Source organism: Platichthys flesus, chromosome 7, assembly GCF_949316205.1.
Source record: "Platichthys flesus chromosome 7, fPlaFle2.1, whole genome shotgun sequence".
Taxonomy (NCBI): domain Eukaryota; kingdom Metazoa; phylum Chordata; class Actinopteri; order Pleuronectiformes; family Pleuronectidae; genus Platichthys; species Platichthys flesus.
In genome coordinates this window covers 18,992,460-19,010,923 of record NC_084951.1, presented here as the reverse complement: position 1 = coordinate 19,010,923, position 18,464 = coordinate 18,992,460, and the positions used below count along the sequence as shown (strand labels likewise).

General features: G+C 46.1%; 2 protein-coding genes across 5 annotated transcripts in view; one reads left to right on the top strand and one right to left on the bottom strand.

Annotated features, from left to right (window-relative positions):
- The window catches only part of zbtb46 (zinc finger and BTB domain containing 46), a 59,519-nt gene that overhangs the window by 38,999 nt on the left and 2,056 nt on the right, over nt 1-18,464 (bottom strand). The window lies entirely within an intron of this gene.
- LOC133957118 (zinc finger MYM-type protein 1) overlaps nt 15,552-18,464 on the top strand; it is a 3,409-nt gene continuing 496 nt past the window's right edge. Inside the window, exons 1-3 of the mRNA XM_062392559.1 lie at nt 15,552-17,428; nt 17,914-18,013; nt 18,262-18,460. Of these exons, the coding sequence (XP_062248543.1) occupies nt 15,804-17,428; nt 17,914-18,013; nt 18,262-18,460 (1,924 nt within the window). The 5' untranslated portion in view covers nt 15,552-15,803. The remainder of the gene's footprint in view (nt 17,429-17,913; nt 18,014-18,261; nt 18,461-18,464) is intronic.

Sequence of the window (18,464 nt, the reverse complement as noted above, 5' to 3'; positions counted from 1 at the left end):
TGAGTTTGTAGCTAGGCAGAGAGGAGGAACTTTAATGGAGTGTGCGCGTTGACCTTTGAACTCTCTGCTTGCCTAATTGGCTCGTTTAATTTCAGCGAGTCCGACTCCGGCCGGCTAAGCGTTCTCCAGAGATATCCAATCCCAGTGCTCAGCTCTATACGTTTTCTTTCTGACATTCTCTTCCCCCCAAAAAGCTACTCCATCTTACCTTGTGAGCCTGGACCATCAGCAGCACCAAACAACCCCCCCCCCCCTCCATCGCTTATGTGAGTACAGCCTTGATTTATAGACCACTTTTTTTTTTCTCCCAAATATACACTTGACGCACGATGGGAAAGTAAGGTAAAATGAAGTTGTCAGACAATGAGAGACATTCTTTTTTTTTGTCTCATCCAAAGCAGCCTCACCAAGGCTACAGAAACTAAAGCCTGCTCTCAGGATGTCACAGAGCAGAAAAAAGCTTTTCATCCCTCTATGAAATTTCACCACAAAAAAAAAAAGAAACCAAGGGAAATGTCCTCAGAAGGCAGGCTGACAGTCTGTGAGCGCTTATTTGTGGTCAAAGACGTTTGTTTCAGTAAAGCATGCCACTAGAACTCCAAGTCCCTGTCACCCTTCTGAGGCCAAATCAAAAGTGACTGTCCTCCTTAACCCACCCCTACACCCCCTCCATTGACACACACACACAACACGCACACACCCTTTCCCAGAAGTGCACGCACACACACACAAATTATCGGGGAAAGGGAGAGAGAGTCGCCCGTTCCTAAATACGCAAACATGCATGAGCTAAAACACACGTTCACACGCTTCGCGGAGCCGTCATGGCATCGCACCCGGTTTGTCCTGGTCACATCACGGCAAAGTCACTTTAGGCCCCAGCCAGACGACTAAAGAGATGAGACGTGTGATGGAGTGAGAGAATGGGGCTTCCTCCTCCTTGTGTTTCTCTTAACGCAGCCAGCCTGTCCCTCGGAGCCACCGCTCTGCCTCCTTGACCGCACAGGGCCGAGGGGAGACGGAGCGCCAGGTCCTTCTGGATTAAAGCCTAGACTCTGTTTATCTGGGGTCCAACCACAGACGTCTCACAGGGGAATTTCAGAAATCCCACCGGTTGAAGATGTTGCCACATGTGAAGCATCTTCACACAGGGTCATAACGCATGATTGCACAAAATATTGTAGCTACTATAACAATTTAAGCACTTTCACTTTCCCTCCCTGTTTACGCAATTCTCCTCATTAAGATTCCCGCAGGTTTAACTGGCTGCAGGTTCCATTCGTGCGTGTATCTTTGCACAGTCCCAGCAGCTTCATACACTTTCTCGCTGGTAAAAGCAAATTATCGTTTAGTGGCCGGTGTACGGCTTGCGAAATTGCCACCCTCAGCTAATCACTCTACATTCAAATTGTGGTCCTCTGCCCAAGCAATGTAACAATTCTGCTCATTATTTGATAAAATGGCTTTGGTTGGACGAGCATGTCGAACTGAGAGAGAGGAGCGGGTTCACAGAGTCCAGCATGTGAGCGGTAAAATAGATAAAACCAATTAATAAATGAAAATGGAAAAAAATTGACTGATAGCGTTTTTTTAATCGCTGTGATTGTTTGTGCTAATGTGCGCTTGCCACAAAAAATTACCAAAGTATCGATACATTTTTGGGTAGTTTAGGGGGAAAAAATGGTCTCATCTGCATCAAATCTATTATTTTTTATTCACCATGGGGCCAATGACTTTGTGTTGAGTGAAAGTTGTTACAACCTTGCTCTTTTCGGGTTGGGGGTTAGCTGCTGCCCCAAGTGAAGGAGTTTAAGCTCTGGAGTGAGGGGAATAGGGAGGTGGACAGCTGGGCAGGTGCCAGTGTTGAATCTGACCATTGTGGGGAAGGAGGAGATGAGCCACAGGGAAAAGCTTTTGATTTACTGGTCATTCTACATTTCAACCTATGGTCGAGATCCCTGGATAGTGGTTGAACAATCAAGATGGTGGCTGTGCTCGGCTTTAGAGATAGGGTGAGGAACTCAAACCGCTGCTGATTCACATCTAAAGGGTACGAGCCAGAATGGCTCCTGGGCGCCTCAATGCGGAGGTTTACTTGGCACCCCCAATCAGGTCCTCAGGGTAGACCCAGTGCTTGCTGAACTACATATCCCATTTGGCCTGGGAACGCCTTCGGATCCCCCAGGGAGAGCTAGACACTGTGGGTCAGCTTGAACACCCTACTTGGACTGGTTGCCTCCGCGACCCAAGTTCAGATGAACGGGATAAAATGGGTGGATTGAATCAAAGTTGCTTCTCAGAGTCACAAATTACCGAAGATAATTATCACCTTGTCTAAGGTCGACGGACTCATCCTTTCAGTTTTGTGGTCTGGTTCTTTCATTTCAGTCTCGTCAAGTAACTTGTGAACATCATTGAGTCTTGAGCATCAATACATAATGTTTCAGGAGCTTCTGGAGACTCCACAAATATAATTATGTTGCACATTATCTGCTGGATGTGCAGGTAAGTAACTTGTTTTGCCATTTCCACAAAGATAATTCCATCTCCTTGTTGTGTTTTCAGGTTGTTACGTAACCTCAAGTGGCAAAAGAATTATCAAATGCCGGGTTGAGTTAGTTTTAACTAAGTATGTACATCAACACCTAAACACTCCACTCGTTATGTTCTAATACATGATCGGGTCATCTCACTTCTACAAGAAAGGATTCTCTGTTTGCAGTAATTTCCCTCCTTTTCACATTCCACTTTTTCTTCTTGGCGCTTTAGCTCAAAATCAGCAGGGAAGACGAAGGAGAAAACTGGCATGAGAGTGAAGAAGTGAATGAACGTGTGAAGGAGGAGGGGACATCAAGTCGAGACTCAGTAGCCAAACGCCGGCGCTCATGTTGTCAACTCTCCCAGCCTCATGCCTCGGCTACATTTTGATTCATCAGTCAGGCTAAAAATGCAACATGTTCCTTTTTTGCATATCTTCCAGTCGTGACTTGGACCAGCGCACCATCGTCTCATAGATGTACTTTCTGAGAACAGGTTGGTGGGTCTGCTCAGAATGAATTATGGATTATGTAAAGCTTTCAACACAAAGTTAAACAAATGTTAGCCTACAGAACAAGATATTAAAAGTCCTTGACACGATATGCTAATATCTATGAAAAATTAAACGGTGCAGGAAGAAAGAAGTGATTTGATTGCAGTAGACTTTTGTCCAATATAATAATAGGAAATACTAGAAAAGAATTAGAGCAAGTGGAATTAAAATGAGAGTATCATAGGAGCAGCTTTTAATGTTGATAGTCTCTCTTTAGTAATATCAATTGAAAATAGTAAATAAAACAACATCAATTTAAAATGTTTTCTTCACATTTCACTGATGTTAAGTTAAAACCTGCAAACGTGAGACGCATGAAAGTTCATTCTGGACACATGGAGCTTCTCTTCCTCCTCTTCATCACAATAATGTCTCATCAATACAATGACTGACTTGACTTCACGTGCCTCGTGGATGATGGATCGCAAATCATGACTAATGCCGGTGAACCGTGGATCATGATCATGGTGGTGGATCATGATCGTGGATTACTAACTACATTGCCCCCTTCATCTTTGTTGGACCTTTTCTTATGTGACCTGAAACATTGTCTCAAACACATTTTTAATTCAATTATAATGTTGTAAATATTGTTATTTTATTTTGGGGTCTGCTTCTCGAGGCCTCTATTGCACTTCTGTCCGTCCTGGGAGATGGATCCCTCACATGTGGCTCTCTGAGAGTTTTCTATGTTTTTAACATACGATGATGTTACACAGAAGTGGGGAGTCAAAAGAAGAAGGTCGAGCCGGAGAACGAGAGCGATAAAGAACGGTGGAGAGCAGAGAGAAAATAGATCCCAGTATCCCAGAGACGATAAAGATAGAAGGAGGGGGAAGACAAGAATAGAGGGAAGAGTGACTCCGGCAGCCAATACTTTTTAAACAGCTTTGCTTCCACTCAACTGGGCATCAAGGCCATTATCCCGGGGTTAATCCCCAATCCGACGGAGCTGGCAGCCTTCCGGGACAAGCCAGGGTGGCAGCCCATCAACGAGGCAGACAAAAATAACACACACATGCACACACAGGCAAAGCTGCAATTAGGAGGAGAAAAAAATAACAACACAACAATGCTATTAGCTGTGAATGACTCGTTCTTAGCTTCTTTGTCTGTTGAAAATAAACCAGCGTTCATGTTTCTCTCTCATTCTATCTCCCACCTCTTTATATCTCACTGTTTGGGCTTGTGTTGTCAGCTCCTGTGTTCCTTTTATCGTGCTCCCTCCATCTGTCCACCTTTATTTTTTCTCCACCTCCACCAGGAGCTCTAATCGTGCCACATTTAGCACCTTTACCTTGCTCTCCCTTTCTCCGTCCACTGTCTGTTTCCCTGGCCGCCGTCCAAGGAGCCAAGGTGGAGGAAGAGATTGACTCAAAGAAGGATAGCCATGTCATGTGGAGAGGGACCAAAGAGGATCCAGGAGGCTTAGGGAGACTTAGCGCTGCCTCCCTCCACCACCGGCTACCCCACCCCTCCGGTCGCACCCTGCAGTCACTGCCTGAAAACAATACCTGGACCCTCCTCCACACTCGAAGAGCTCCACGCTATGGAACTTTTACAAATGTTCACTTTGAGATAAGCTGCACATACAGGCCTCCCATCCAGCTGATGACACGGACACGTCCAGTTCATCAGCTCCGGCTCTCTTCTGCCACCTTTTCCTCTCACCTTCAGGCACACAGGTGTTAAGCCGCAAAGGATCTTGTGGAAATCCAGCCCCAGTAAGGATGGACTGAGATTATCCCAGAGCAGCCGGTAAAAAGGTGTCACTCTAAGATGCAAGTGTTTTTGTCCTTTTGCTTGACCGCTACAATCAGCATCAACATCACCTCAAGTTCCTCCAGTGACCCACTAAGTGTCCCTTAAGCCGTTTTCAGGCATGACCTATACAGGGAAAATCCGGAGACTTGGCAACAGAGTTTACCCACAGTTTGTCTTTCACACGTGCACAACGCAGCGGGAGGTTTTCTGCACCGGTGTGGATCAGCCTGGAGCAACAGGCAGAGACAGGAAGTGACGTTTTAACTCTGCTGCAGAGATCACATGATTTGCGTTCACATATGTACCTCCACATGAGAAAAAACAGAGGAACTGTGGAGTCCAGTGCACATCGGAAAGCAACTTTGTATCTGACATGTAAAGAGTTTATAAAAGATCGAGAAACGCCACATCGCACCATCCATTTATCGGCCTCTTTTTCTGTGTCCTCCCAAAGTCGTGCGTGTGTTTGTGTGCGTGTCGTTCCTGGGCCTCTTCCTCCCTGGGCCCCAAAGCCCACCATGTCTCCTACGGTAACTCCCTGACTGACGACCCGGGGCTTAGCCTAAATTCTCTCTCTATTAAAAGCTGTGAAATGCAAATAATGAAACATCTCATTACCACTGTCGGAGGACCCGAAAGGATGGGGGGGGGGGGGGGGGGGGGGGCAGGAGCGGAGAGGGGCGGACAAGGAGGACTGCGAGACAACGTAAAAAAATGTCTCCACGGGAGCGAGGTGAGAGGAAAGAGAGACTCCAGAGGTGGAGAAGGGAGGTGAAAAGGATGAGGACAGACGGGGGGGGGGGGGGGGGGGGGGTGACAGATAATCAGACAGTGTGTCCTTTGTTTGATAGGTGTTGCAGTTAAAGGAGTCGCCAGGACCATATAGACACCTATGCAAACAGGGGTGGAGTCCTGCTGAAGTGACGTCAAATGACCGATGGAGGAATCTTCTCTTTATCTCCCTCATGCTACAGTTCAGTGTGAAAGCAGAGCATCCGTCAGCAGAGGCTATCGGGGTCACAGGCAATGAATGTGCAAGTGATGCATAAAGGATATGTGCTCAGTGTAAACATGTATGCACGTTGATTGATAATGAAATTATCAAACAAGAGGATTATTAGTTAGAGTTTTACTTTTTTTGGTATATTTCACATTAATCACCTCTGAACTACACTGAAGAGAAATGCATGAGTGTGTTTCCTCATAATTACTCAGCTTTAAGTCAAATAACAAGACAGTGGGGACGCTGCACGTTTTGAATAATGTACCTGTGCGGTACAGGGAAGTGAAATCTCCAACAGGAAGTGTCTGCGTTTGGTGGCTGCAGGTGGGAGGAGATCGATGTTAGCCGTGGCGGGGGGGAGGGATGAGGTGAGGTCTCGTGTTTCTACAAAAACACTCTGAAATTATCTTTAGTTTGTTTAGTTTAGTTTTTTTCCTGGTTACAAATGAAACTGACATCTGTTAGCATCCAATAGATTAAGCAAAAACGACGTCCTAATTAAACTACGGCTAACAGCACCACGTCTTCTCAACAGTGAAGGCGGTTGCCCGGGCAGTACACCTACACTCACATGCTGCTGTGAAAGCCTCCACTCTTGTGAAAACATGATTTTTGGCACCGGGCTGCAGGGATTTACTCCCTTTCAGCCAAAAGAGAATTAGTGAGATCGGTGCACGGATGCCGAGGCGATAAGGCCTGACTCCCAGTTGACCTTCCAGTTCATCCGAAAGGTGTTTGATGGGGTTGAGTTCAGGGCGCGGTGCGGGCCGGAGCGGGAATAGAAGCTCTTCCAAATCTGTTGCTGTCTCAGATGTCGCTGTAGGATGAAGATGATTCCAAGCAACATGACCTGTACCATGGAAACCCCATGTCCAGTAATTAGACACTGTCCACATACTTTAAGCCATGTATACTCCATGCATATGTGTGCAATGAGGGATTATAGCTCACATTATGCGAGACCACATGTGTTCCTCGACTTATTGGACGAGATCTCAGCAATTTGACATTTTCATTTCACACTGATGACGATGACTGAGAGAAACTTTAAAAACATTAAGATCCTGAGATTTTGAAAAGATACAAATGGTTTTGTGGCTTAAGTGACGAGAAGAACATGAGGCTCAGATTGGGCTCAAAACTCCCTCAGCGTGTGCAAGTGCGTGTGTGTGTGTGTTTGTGTGTGTGTGTTTGTGCCTTTAATGGGTCTTAACACGAAACCTCTCACAGCAGAAAAAAGGCAACCTGTCACGACTCAACTACACACGACTGTACGCGACACAAGCAGCCTGTTCCAGCTCCAAAAGGTCTAAAACACACACACACACACACACATTCAGAAACAAAGCAAGTGAACAGTGCGGAAGAAACGAAACAAAGAGTTACCAAGAGGGAGAAAATGTTAAAAATGAACATATGGTGCGACAATACCAGTCCTGGAGAATAGACGTCTGAAAAGTCCGATGACTGAGAGCTAATTGTTGTTTGTTAAAGTGTGCGGTTGTTTGAATGTGCAAGCCAGGGACTGACTGATGGTGACTCAACGCTGGCGGCCAGTCGCTATCTGGTGCCGAGGCGGGTGTCCAGAGAGTGTGTCTGTGTGCACAGCTCGGTGTGACTGTCGCTCTGTCAAGACGGCAAACAGAGGCATCTCTCTCAAATCCACACTGGGCCGCGGCTTACAATGAGCTCACGCAAAGAGGGGGAGCAGGAGAAAATAAAAGAAGCCGCCCGCTTAAGTGTGTACTCACAAGTTCAACAGGCACACCCTCCGTCCCCCCTGAGCAAATATTAAGAGAGACTTCACTCCCTGCTAATCTAACTCACAAACACGGCACAGCACACACACAAACAGGCAAAACTCACAATTTGAATGCATTGCCTTGGCCCTTCAACATGCAACACTCACTTATAACTAACGCTCCCACAAGCCACTGTACAACGGCAAGTAAGCAGCACAGTGGTTTACATATAGATGGAGAAGTGTTTATAAAAGAAACACACATTTGTATATAATAGCCCCGGGCCCTGTTGTCACTCATCAAGCTGATCAAAAAGCAGCCACTGTTCAACACTGATGAATCTCGCGGAGCATTTTTGCGAATCCGTCCTTCAACCGCACGAAGGGAAAAAAAAAGGAGGTGAGATAAAGGAAGAGAAATCAAGGGGAGAGGAGAGGAGCATCTAAATATAGAGAGACTCACATTTTGGAGTCAGAAAAGAGACAGTGAGCGGTATGAAGGGGGGAGGCGGGCGAGAGATGCAAGAGAGACGGGGAGAGGAAGAGAGAAACTGAAACAAATGAGGAAAGTGGCGTCGAGGCTGCAAAATGACAGAAGGAACCGGATCGATGGCTGCCGAGCCTCGGTGGGTTTCTCATCTGCTGTCCAAGCGGACACGCAGGAACCACAGTGAGACTTGAGAACTCAACGTACGGGACACTGTATCAACACGGAGGTTCATCGATGGGAGCGTCGAGAGGGAGGCTCGGCCCCTTCGCGGATCCTTTCACTGAGTTTCACCGGGTTCCCTCTGCCAGACGCAAAAACTTAAAGCTGTTGGTCGTCTTTGTTGCTGTGCTGTGTGCTGATTGGTTCTTCAGGTTGCCAAAGCTACACTGACAAAAAAGAAAAGTCGGATTACAACTTTTTGCAACTTTTTTGCATAGCAGGCGGTGTGGCTCGAGGCGACCATGTCCTCTGTGATTGACGGGAAGCACACGCCTCACCTGGATCCTCGACTCTGCCCCGAGAGCCTCCTCTGTCATCGCCCCCCCCCCCCCCCCCCCCCCCTGTCGTATCTGTCTGTCTTTCCACTCTGAGCGCGTTTACCCGAATGCGGTTTGACATTTGACTGTCACCTGTTGACTAACATTAACGGCTGCCATGGATTGCAGGCTTTTTGGAACCGCGGCTGCTTTTCTTTTCTTCCCAACGACAGCGGCGGGGAAGAGCCGCAAATAAAAAGCATGTACAGAACGGTGGCCAGGGCCCGACATAAAGAGAGACAAAGAGCGAGGCGGAGACAAAAGCACCACTGTGCAAACTCTCCTGATCGCGCTCGCCACCGCCGAGGACAACACCCACCTTGGAAACCTAATTTTGAAGAAGTCACACATTCCCACATTGTGAGGCAGTGCCAGTATCAGGTGTCCGTCCAAACCACAAACCACCAATCAAATCACCGCCACCCCCCCCCCCGCGCCCGTGACACCACACCGAAACAAGCGGGAGGGTGGGTGAGAGATAGAAGGCAGGAGGGAGGGGTGCGCGGGTGAGAAAGAGAGTTAAAAAAGAAGAGGGCAAGGGAAAGAGGGACCCAGAGACAAAAGCAAAGGGAATGACAATGAGTGAAAAGAGGAAGAAAGACGGGGGGGGGGGAGAGAATACAGGGGACGAGATGAGGTGAAAACGCATTGCCAGCTCCCCGTGTGTCTGCACAGAGCAGGAAGAGAACAACGGCAACAATGGGACTTTCATGTATGTGCATGTGTCAGTGTGGAGCTGGAAAGAGCAGTGAGACGGCCGTTGGGGGAATTTGCCCCTCGCCACCGAAAAGGGGATGTGAACTTACTCACTTCTGTCGGCCTCACATCTCCCGTTCGTAAAGGGAACTATAGGAACGCAGGAGAGCTCATAAAGTGTCCAGCAGTGACGGAGCTCCACTTCTATGGCTGGTTTATAAAGGTCACATAATAATACAGACTTAGGAAAGCTGAAAAGGCCTGTATACATCAAGACAACACCACTTCCCCTTGGAGGAGTCGCCTTCGAACCTGAACCGAGAAGTTCTTCTGACTTGGATGGCTCAACTTGGCAGCTAAGAGACAGAAAAAAGTGTTTATGTTTTGGCAGAAAACTGGGATCCGCGTCCATTGTTGCAAGCTGTTGCATTAACAGGATGTATAAATATGAGCGAGGGTCAGGGGAAAGGATAAAAATGAGAAACGGAACAGGGAGAGGGTAAAAATGAGAAAGGGAGTAGAGGAAGGGTAAAAATGAGAAATGGAGTAGGGGAGGCCACAGGAGGCACCTGGCCCACTTACAGCAGAGGAGGGGGTGGTGGAGGAGGAGGAGAGGTGGAAGATTAAGGAGTGGGAGGGAAAAACGAGAAGGAGAAGGTGGAGGAGGATGAGGGAGAGGAGGAGTGGAGAGGGAGTAAAAACAGAAGAAAAAAAAAGAAAAAGGGAGAGGCAGCTGGGACGGAGCAGAGGGCACGGGGAGGACGGGGGTGGGGCTGCGGGGTGAAGTGACGGAACGGGAAAAGGTGAGGAGGGAGAGGAAAGGATGTGGGATGAGGACGCAAGTGTGTGTGTGGTTGGGTGGGTGGGGGGGGGAAGAACAGAAGAAAATAATGGGAAGGGGGAGAAGGACAGAGGGGGAAGTGAGAGCAGGATGAGAAAGAAAAGGGAAAGTGCGACAGAGAGAGAGAGGGAGAGGGAGAGGAGGTGGGGTCTGGAGAAGAAGAGGTGGCCTTGTGATGCAGAGAATGGAGGTGGTGTGTGCGTGCGCGGCAGGAACGTGTGGCTTTGTGTGTGTGTGTGGGTGTCTGAAATTATGACGAAAAAACTAACACCTCGCCCAAAGTATGAATAACCAACCACAACAGGCCACCGTAGGTTCAATCTCTTCTCCCAGCAGCCTGTCTATACCACTAATATCCCACTAATACCACCCACAGTCCTCGCTCCACCTCACATCAATGAATATTTCATGTCCTGATGGCACTTTTAAAGCAAAAACTAATTAGCAAATCCAAGTTGATCTGGCATTAGTCATATCAGGCCAATTAAAAGCCCAGTTCTACTGTACATGTTAATGGCAGCGAAGTGGAATAATTGTATGTTGAGCAGGGGAGAGAATGTTAAACAGGCCTTGTTAGCAGCACTTTAGCACTCTAGCCCGAGTCCATGGCTGGATTACAAAACTCGACAAAGCAGGATAATGTTCATCAGGAACACACGCACTCGCACACACATGCAGACGCACCCACACACACACACACGCACACACATCTTTGAAAGCTGCAAACGAAAAAAAAAAACTCCATCCATTAATTACAGAGTCGCCATCTACTCCATGGGGTCAGAGCTGGTAGTTTTTAGCAAAAGAGGAGAAATATTTCCAGGGAAAATGATGGTTTTATGCGTCGGTAATAATATTAAACAGGGATCCAAATGTTGGCAGAAGCTGGCGGGTCAGATGTTACGTGGTATTAGTGGGAGAAAAAACATTTTGTGCACCACGCAGTGTCTCGGCGGTCAGCGCCAGTCAACGTGAGGCTGTGGAGACAGGGTTTGTGTGGCGCTGAATAGAGAGAAGGTGTCGGTTTGAGTCCGAGTCTTTCCAACCTTTCTCTCTGTGTGTGTTGTTTTAATGCAGAAGACAGACAGCATGGACACACACAGACTAAACTGTGCCGCACAAAAAAAAAGAAAAAATAGACAGAATAACAAGGGCTGGAACTCTTTTGGAGTGTGTTTCATCAGCCCCCCCCCCCACACACACACAACCCACCTCCTCAATCCTTCCCCCCATTCTCTCTCTCTCTCCTCCACGTCCCCTCTTGTCCTCCCTCCCTCTCTCTCTCTCTCTCTCTCTTCCTACCTCTCTCCCTCACCTGGGCTTTGATATGGAAATCTCTCACAAGCCAAAGCCCGAGGCTAGTTGACGGTTTCTAAAGATGTATTTGCTCAAAGCCACTCAATTCCTCATCAAATACTCACACTGTGCTTATAAAAGACAAACTCTTTCACTGGGAAAATAACAACTAACAACTTATCCAAAGCTTTCAGCGGGTTTCAAGAACCCAGACGTCACGACAAAAAATAAAGAAAGAAGAGATTTCCAAGCCCAAACCTTAAAGCTCTTAGTAGCTTATATAATTCTGACTGAAAAGATGGTGACCTTTCTGCAAAGTGGAGAGCTGAGGACGCTAACCATCTTGTCGATAGAGTCCTTCGAAAGAGAGCGTGTGTGTCTGTGTTCTTTCCCCACTGTCTTACCAGCCGAGCAATTATACATTAAGGATGACCAACCGGCACAGCTACATAACATAGCCAAATAAAGTGACAGCTACAACCACTCAAGATCTAGATATACGTGAATAATATAGGAATAGGTCAGAAACTGAACAGAAATCAGTCCCATGTCAGCTCATTACCAGAATATCTGTGGCTGATGTTTCGTGATATTGTGTGAATCACAGAGATCGAGGTGATCGAGATAATGGAAATCCAAATATTCTTATCTTTGAAAATAGACACGTTGCCTTCATGATTCTAAAAGATAAAGAAGGTAGAAGACAGAACTGAAAGACACCCAGTGAAGAGCAGGTCTCCGCCAGGGCCCAACAGTCCCCTGAGGAAACCATTAAAATTATTTATAATAATAATCATTTTTACCTGTACAGCACCTTGCATACAACAACTACAGCTTAAAGGGCGTTACACCTTTGAGGGCAGACTATACCTTGAATAAAAAAAATGTAAAACAAATAACAACTTTTGGAAACCAACACTTTAGTAGCACTTAAATAGCAATTATTTATAGCACTTTTTAGTTTTGCTTTATTTTGAAGAAATTGTACTTTCTTGATTCTTGTCGTCCTTGGTATGTACCCTCGGGGTTGAATGCACTTATTGTAAGTCGCTTTGAATAAAAGCGTCAGCTAAATGAAATGTATTGTAATGTAATGTAAAAACATGTTATAATATGAAATTTTATTAAATTTTAAGTCAAAAATAAGTCAAATTATATATTTTTTTAAATGCATAAAAACTGAAATAAACTAGACCAAGTGTCACACACTAATAAATATCAGTTCCCTAAACATGCCTGGTTTCTTTCATCATTCATCCAAGAGTCATTGTCTGAGAAATGAAAGACAATGTTGGAAAAACACAGCGTCTCGTAATGTTCAAGAAAGAAAACACACAACAGACCAACAAACAGACAGGGATGAAATCATCGCCTCCTTGGAAGAGGCAGACAGAAAGGTTTCAGTCAGAGTATCTTAAAGGACTAAGCTGAGTGATTATGGAGGTTATATGTAAAAATCTGAAAAACGTGAAGCATTAAAAAACATAAAGATAGAGTTTCCTTATCTCTTCCTTTGTTATTTTGTTAACCACTGACAGATACCTACATGATAATATGCACATCTGGCTCGTATTCTATTTTAAAACTAATAATTAGGACTGCATTAAGCATGAACCAAAATAAAATGTAAAATATATTTGATTCCCCCAATTTCTGACATGGATCCAAGTGATAAGTGATGTCAGAAAACAAGGATGATGTGATCCTTATGGGGCCTGGTTTAAAGATCGGGTCTGCGTTCCTCAATGAAAGAAAAAACACACCCTGATCAAAACAAACTGAAATCCCTCATCTGCCTCCTGGGCAACGTGTGATCCAAAACGTGTTTCGCAATATCAACAACTTCTCAGAAAAATTCTGACATCTTGCCATAACACATCCCTGGGGTTTATTTTTAGCTACAATCAAAGTGTAGTTTTGCTTCTGGACGTTAAATTCTCAGGCGTAGATGAGAGCGACTGAAAGTTCCCTCACAATGTAAAATGAAGAAATATGAGGAAAAGAAAAGAAGAGAGGGCTCCTTGCTTGCATTGACATCCTATCATGCGTTGCCGGTGCGTGCAGGTCTATGAAATATTAACACCTATGTGACAAGACAAGTGGGGGGGTCGGAAAGCGTTTGTGTGTGTGTGTGTGTGTGTGTGTACAGGGGGGGGTGGCTTAAACTCACCTGTTCTCCCTGCTGGGGAGGAGGGGGTAGTATGTGAGATTGGTGGATATAGAGAGGACAGCTGTAGCACACACACACACACACACACACACACACACACACACACACACACACACACACACACGCACATCCCCCACAGCATCCATGTAACCCCATGGGGGATGAGGAACACCTGTATTCAGCACTGCACAATGAGCTATAGAGGCGGTTAAGCTAAAAAGCCTTGGGAGTTATTAGTGGGGGTGGGGGATGGAGGTGGTTGGGCTCCGAGGGTTAATGTGTGCCAAGCTGTGTTCGCACAAAATCAGACGTGAGAATGATAACGTTCGCGGCATGACAGATTACACACACACACACACACACACACACACACACACACACACACACACACACACCCACACATACACAAAACCCAGAGTTGTCAGAAAACTCCGGAGAGACGCGGCGACTCATGTAAGTCGTGCACATGATGCGAGTGTAAACGGTTCATTTTGCTGAGTGTGAGCCCAACAGGTGTTCCCATTAACAAGTGAACTCCGAGGGGGGACCGGGACGAGAGGACAGGCAGAGGGAGACAGACGCGGGGAGATGAACGGTGTGTAAGGTGGTTAGCGGGGACAAATGTGTCTTCATGGAGCATTTGGCCTCTTTTCTCTATTTCTGGAGAAATGCAGATGAGGTTAAGGCACGGTGCGATTTATTGTCATGTTGTCGACACACAGAGACAAACACGAGCGCTCCTGTGAGGGGGTAGTGTACATTGCTCCCCCCCCCCCCCCCCCCTGGTTTGTGTAAGTTGAAGCCGACTAAACCTGCTGCCGCACGGATCAGCCCACAACCTGCATGGAAGCAGTAGGCACCACCTACACAACAGCAGTCATACACACACACACACACAAACACACATACAGCAAAGAGGCAAGTTTCCCGAGCTCCAAACCCGACTACCACCAACACCAAGCCCCCTTCCTCTCTTTTCTCAACCTGCACCTCGTTCATTGATCCAAATCAAGAGCAACAGCGTCCGCCGCCTTCAGCAAACGTCAACTTTGGCTTTGACCAGGACAAAGAGGGAAGGGTCAATTTAACTTGTGTATTATCACAAACTTTAAAAGGTCCATTCATGAGACACTACACTAGATAGAGTGCTTCAAATCCTTCTTTTCAGAAACACAAGCAAACGCACGGCTGATATTTTTTCCATCTTTCGTCCGATCTCGCCTACACTCCTCCCCCATTCCTCCCCCACTCATCCTTGTGGCTGTTGTCTTGGTCCATATTACGTTTTTCCCCTGTGGAACACACAGATGGAGAATAGGCACACACACACACACACACACAAACACACAAACACACCCTGTCACATGCACATTCACACTGATGTCCACTGCTGTTGCAATGAAAATGCTACAGAGCCTCACCTCAGGGAAGCAACCTCTGAGGGGGCAAAGACCCAAAGCATTCTGGGAGATAGTCCGTGTCAAGGTACCAAATATAGGCAGTCAGTGTTTAAGTCAGATGCTGCTGCTAAGCTCAGAGAAACTGTGCATGGACGGACAGGCATGCATGTAGATAAACACACACACACGCCAACGGTAATTGAATTACAGAATCAAAGACTTGAGGGTTTATCATTTAAGTGGCGACCCTTAACTCTGTTCCAGGAGGAACAAAACAACCACACAAATCCAGCGAGGCCTAAGACAATTTGGAATAATCACTCGATGGTCTATTAATCCCAAAGATCCTGTTAGCCGATGTCAAACTGAGCAAAATGCTGGGATCTAACAAGCTGCGCACGGAGTTAGAGTCCTGAGCTGATAGGAAACCGTCCACAGCAAAGTTTGAAATGACTTCCCTGCAGGGGCGGCCGGCCAATAGAGGGCGATAGGGCGCCGCCCTCCTTGAGTCAAAAAAAAAAAAAAAAAAAAAAAAGATAATATGCCAAATATTTTTTTTTAATAATATATCATATGTATATATTTTTTAGTGATAATGATGCTAACCAATACATTTTGTAAAAAATTAAGCCTGTTTTCCTCTGAGCAGTTGTGTTTCATACCAACCGAGCGCTATGGGCGATTTCAGCCTGCCTGGAAATCGCCCCCAGCGCTCTCATTGACTTTCATGTAAAAGCTTTTTTTTTCAAACTGCAAGCCCTGCAATGCATTCTCTATGGGTTCCGGGAGTGCTTGCACTAACGTGATTCCGTCATATCATACGTACACTACAGTGAACGTCACGTGGTGCTTTGCTGCCGCCGCAGTCACGTTCACGATCGTCATGGCGAATATTACAGCTCAGAGCAACTCCATCATTTCATTTAGAGAATTACCATTTAGTCGTCGAAGCAATCAGGAAAAATTGGCTGTTAAACAATTAGGACCACCCCGACCAAATTTAAATATAAAACAAATATCAAAGAAAGGAGGCAAGTCGTACACCAGGGGATTTTCGCGGTGCTGGTACGAGAGGAAAAACTGGCTAGCAGGATGCGAGCTAGCCAACGGACTCTTCTGCTACCCCTGCGTCCTCATCCACCCTGATGGCTGCACCACGGAAACACCTTGGACTACAACAGGTTTCAAAGATATGCATCATCTGTCCGAAAAAATAAAAAAGCATGAAGCATCGAGGATCCACATTGACAGCTGCTTAAAACTGTCAGCGTTTGGGAGCGTCAACATTGCTACGCAGTTGGACGATGGCTACAGGCTAGCACTGCGTCGGCACAATGATGAGGTGGGAAAAAATCGCCACATTCTGGGCCGCCTGATCGACGGTGTTAAGTTCTGCGGTGTATTCGAGTTGGCCTTGCGAGGCCGAGACGAGAGCGAGGGATCCAGCAACCCCGGAATTTTTCGAGGATTGGTACAGTTTATTGCATCCCTAGATGAAGTTTTTGAGGAGCATTTAAAAACGGCCACCGTCTTTAAAGGCACATCCAAGACCGTCCAAAATGAGCTGCTCGACTGCATGGCAGCTGTCATTAGGGCACGCATTACGGAGGAGGTGAAGTCGGCCAGCTTCGTTGCGATACAAGCTGACGAAACAACGGACGTCTCGACTCAGACTCAGATGGTCATGGTATTGCGATACATTGATGGGAGCCATGCTGTTCAAGAGCGTTTTTTTGAGTTTGTCCCCCTCTCGTCTTCAACGGCTGACTCGATTGCCACTGCTATTATGGAGAGACTGAACAGTCTATTCACCGAGGAAGAGAGGGGTAAACTCATCGCGCAAGCATATGACGGGGCCAATGTGATGAGAGGAGAGAAGGCTGGTGTGCAGCAAAAAGTGCGAGAGCATTACAAAAATGCACATTATTTACATTGCTATGCACACCAGCTGAATTTGATCATGCAGCAAGCCACTTCTCAGGTCCCAGCAGTGAGGGTTTTTTTCTCGGATCTGAATGGCATTTCTAGTTTTTTTAGTCGGTCACCCAAACGCACCACCATCCTCGACCAGGTTGTTGCACGAAGGCTGCCAAGAGCATCGGCCACAAGATGGAACTTCAACAGCAGGGTCGTGAACACAGTCTATGAGAACCTAGATGACCTCATAGAGTGTTTTGAAGCCATCAGCACAGACGGCTCATTTGACTGCACCACAGTGAGGGAGGCATCTGGCTACCTGAGGATGCTGCAGGACGATGACTTCAAGTTTTTCCTGCATCTATTTCATCAAATCATGCCTCACGTTGACATTATGTACCAACAGCTGCAGAAGAAGGACATTGATGCAGTCTTCATCAAACGTGCTCTGCAGAGCTTCACAAGCAGTGTTCAAGCCATACGGTAAGATAAGTTACACTTTATTGTCACCATGGGGAAATCTGTCTTGGGCACAGTGAATGATTGATTCATTAAAAACTATTAACTATAACTATTGCACTTGAACTTGGGAATAAGGTGCAGGTGATAAAGTATGAGTGCTAAAGTTAAGTACTTTCCTATTTATTGCACATTATTCTATTGCACGTTCTATTGCATCAGCTTAATGGAGGCCAGAACAAATTATCATTTTAAGCGATTTGATTTGCATCTTAATACACATTCTTCTGCCTGATGGCAGCGTTTCATATTCAGGGAAACTATATTATTTGCCTTTTTCCTAACTCCCTTTTAATATAGGCTCTGTAATGGCTCGTATAGGAGATCTTAAAACAGGACAAAACATACTATTATTACTGGTTTTCTAAGACAGGAACTGTAGGTAATTGCATTGACATACTGTATACGTTCATATACTAACACACACTCTCCTTGTCTGTCGGTTTCAGGGACCAGAGCTCATCTCCAGAGCAGCAGCAAGTAGCAGCAGGAACTACAGGAAAAAGGAGGGCCTTGGGAGAGCAAGACAAGCAGAGGCTGTCTAAGGAGGTAGATGATTTTTTAGTTTTGTTTGTTTATTTTCTTTTTTTGTTCTATTTTTCTCTCACTTCACTTCATTGCATACCTTACTGTATTGTATTCTAAAGTCATGCAGACCTCCTTTTTAAGGCCTCTGGAACCTAGTGTTAAAAAATCACCCCTTCTGTATTTACAGTTACATTCAAGGATGGATGGTGGCAGTGTTTTTAACTCATAGTGTACTTCCAATTTGTGATATACTCTCTTTATTTTGACAGGTCTGTGACACCATCTTGGGCCATGCAAACGAGAGGTTCTCTTTCACAAGCCACCTTGTGAGTGCAACGCTGCTACAAGGAGACCTGTTTGAGCAGTACTCCCATGTGTTCCCTGATGAGGCTCTGAACACCACTGCCAAGGCATACCCCATGCTGAATAAGGCGAAGCTCAAGACTGAACTGTCCCTTATCTACGAGAGTCC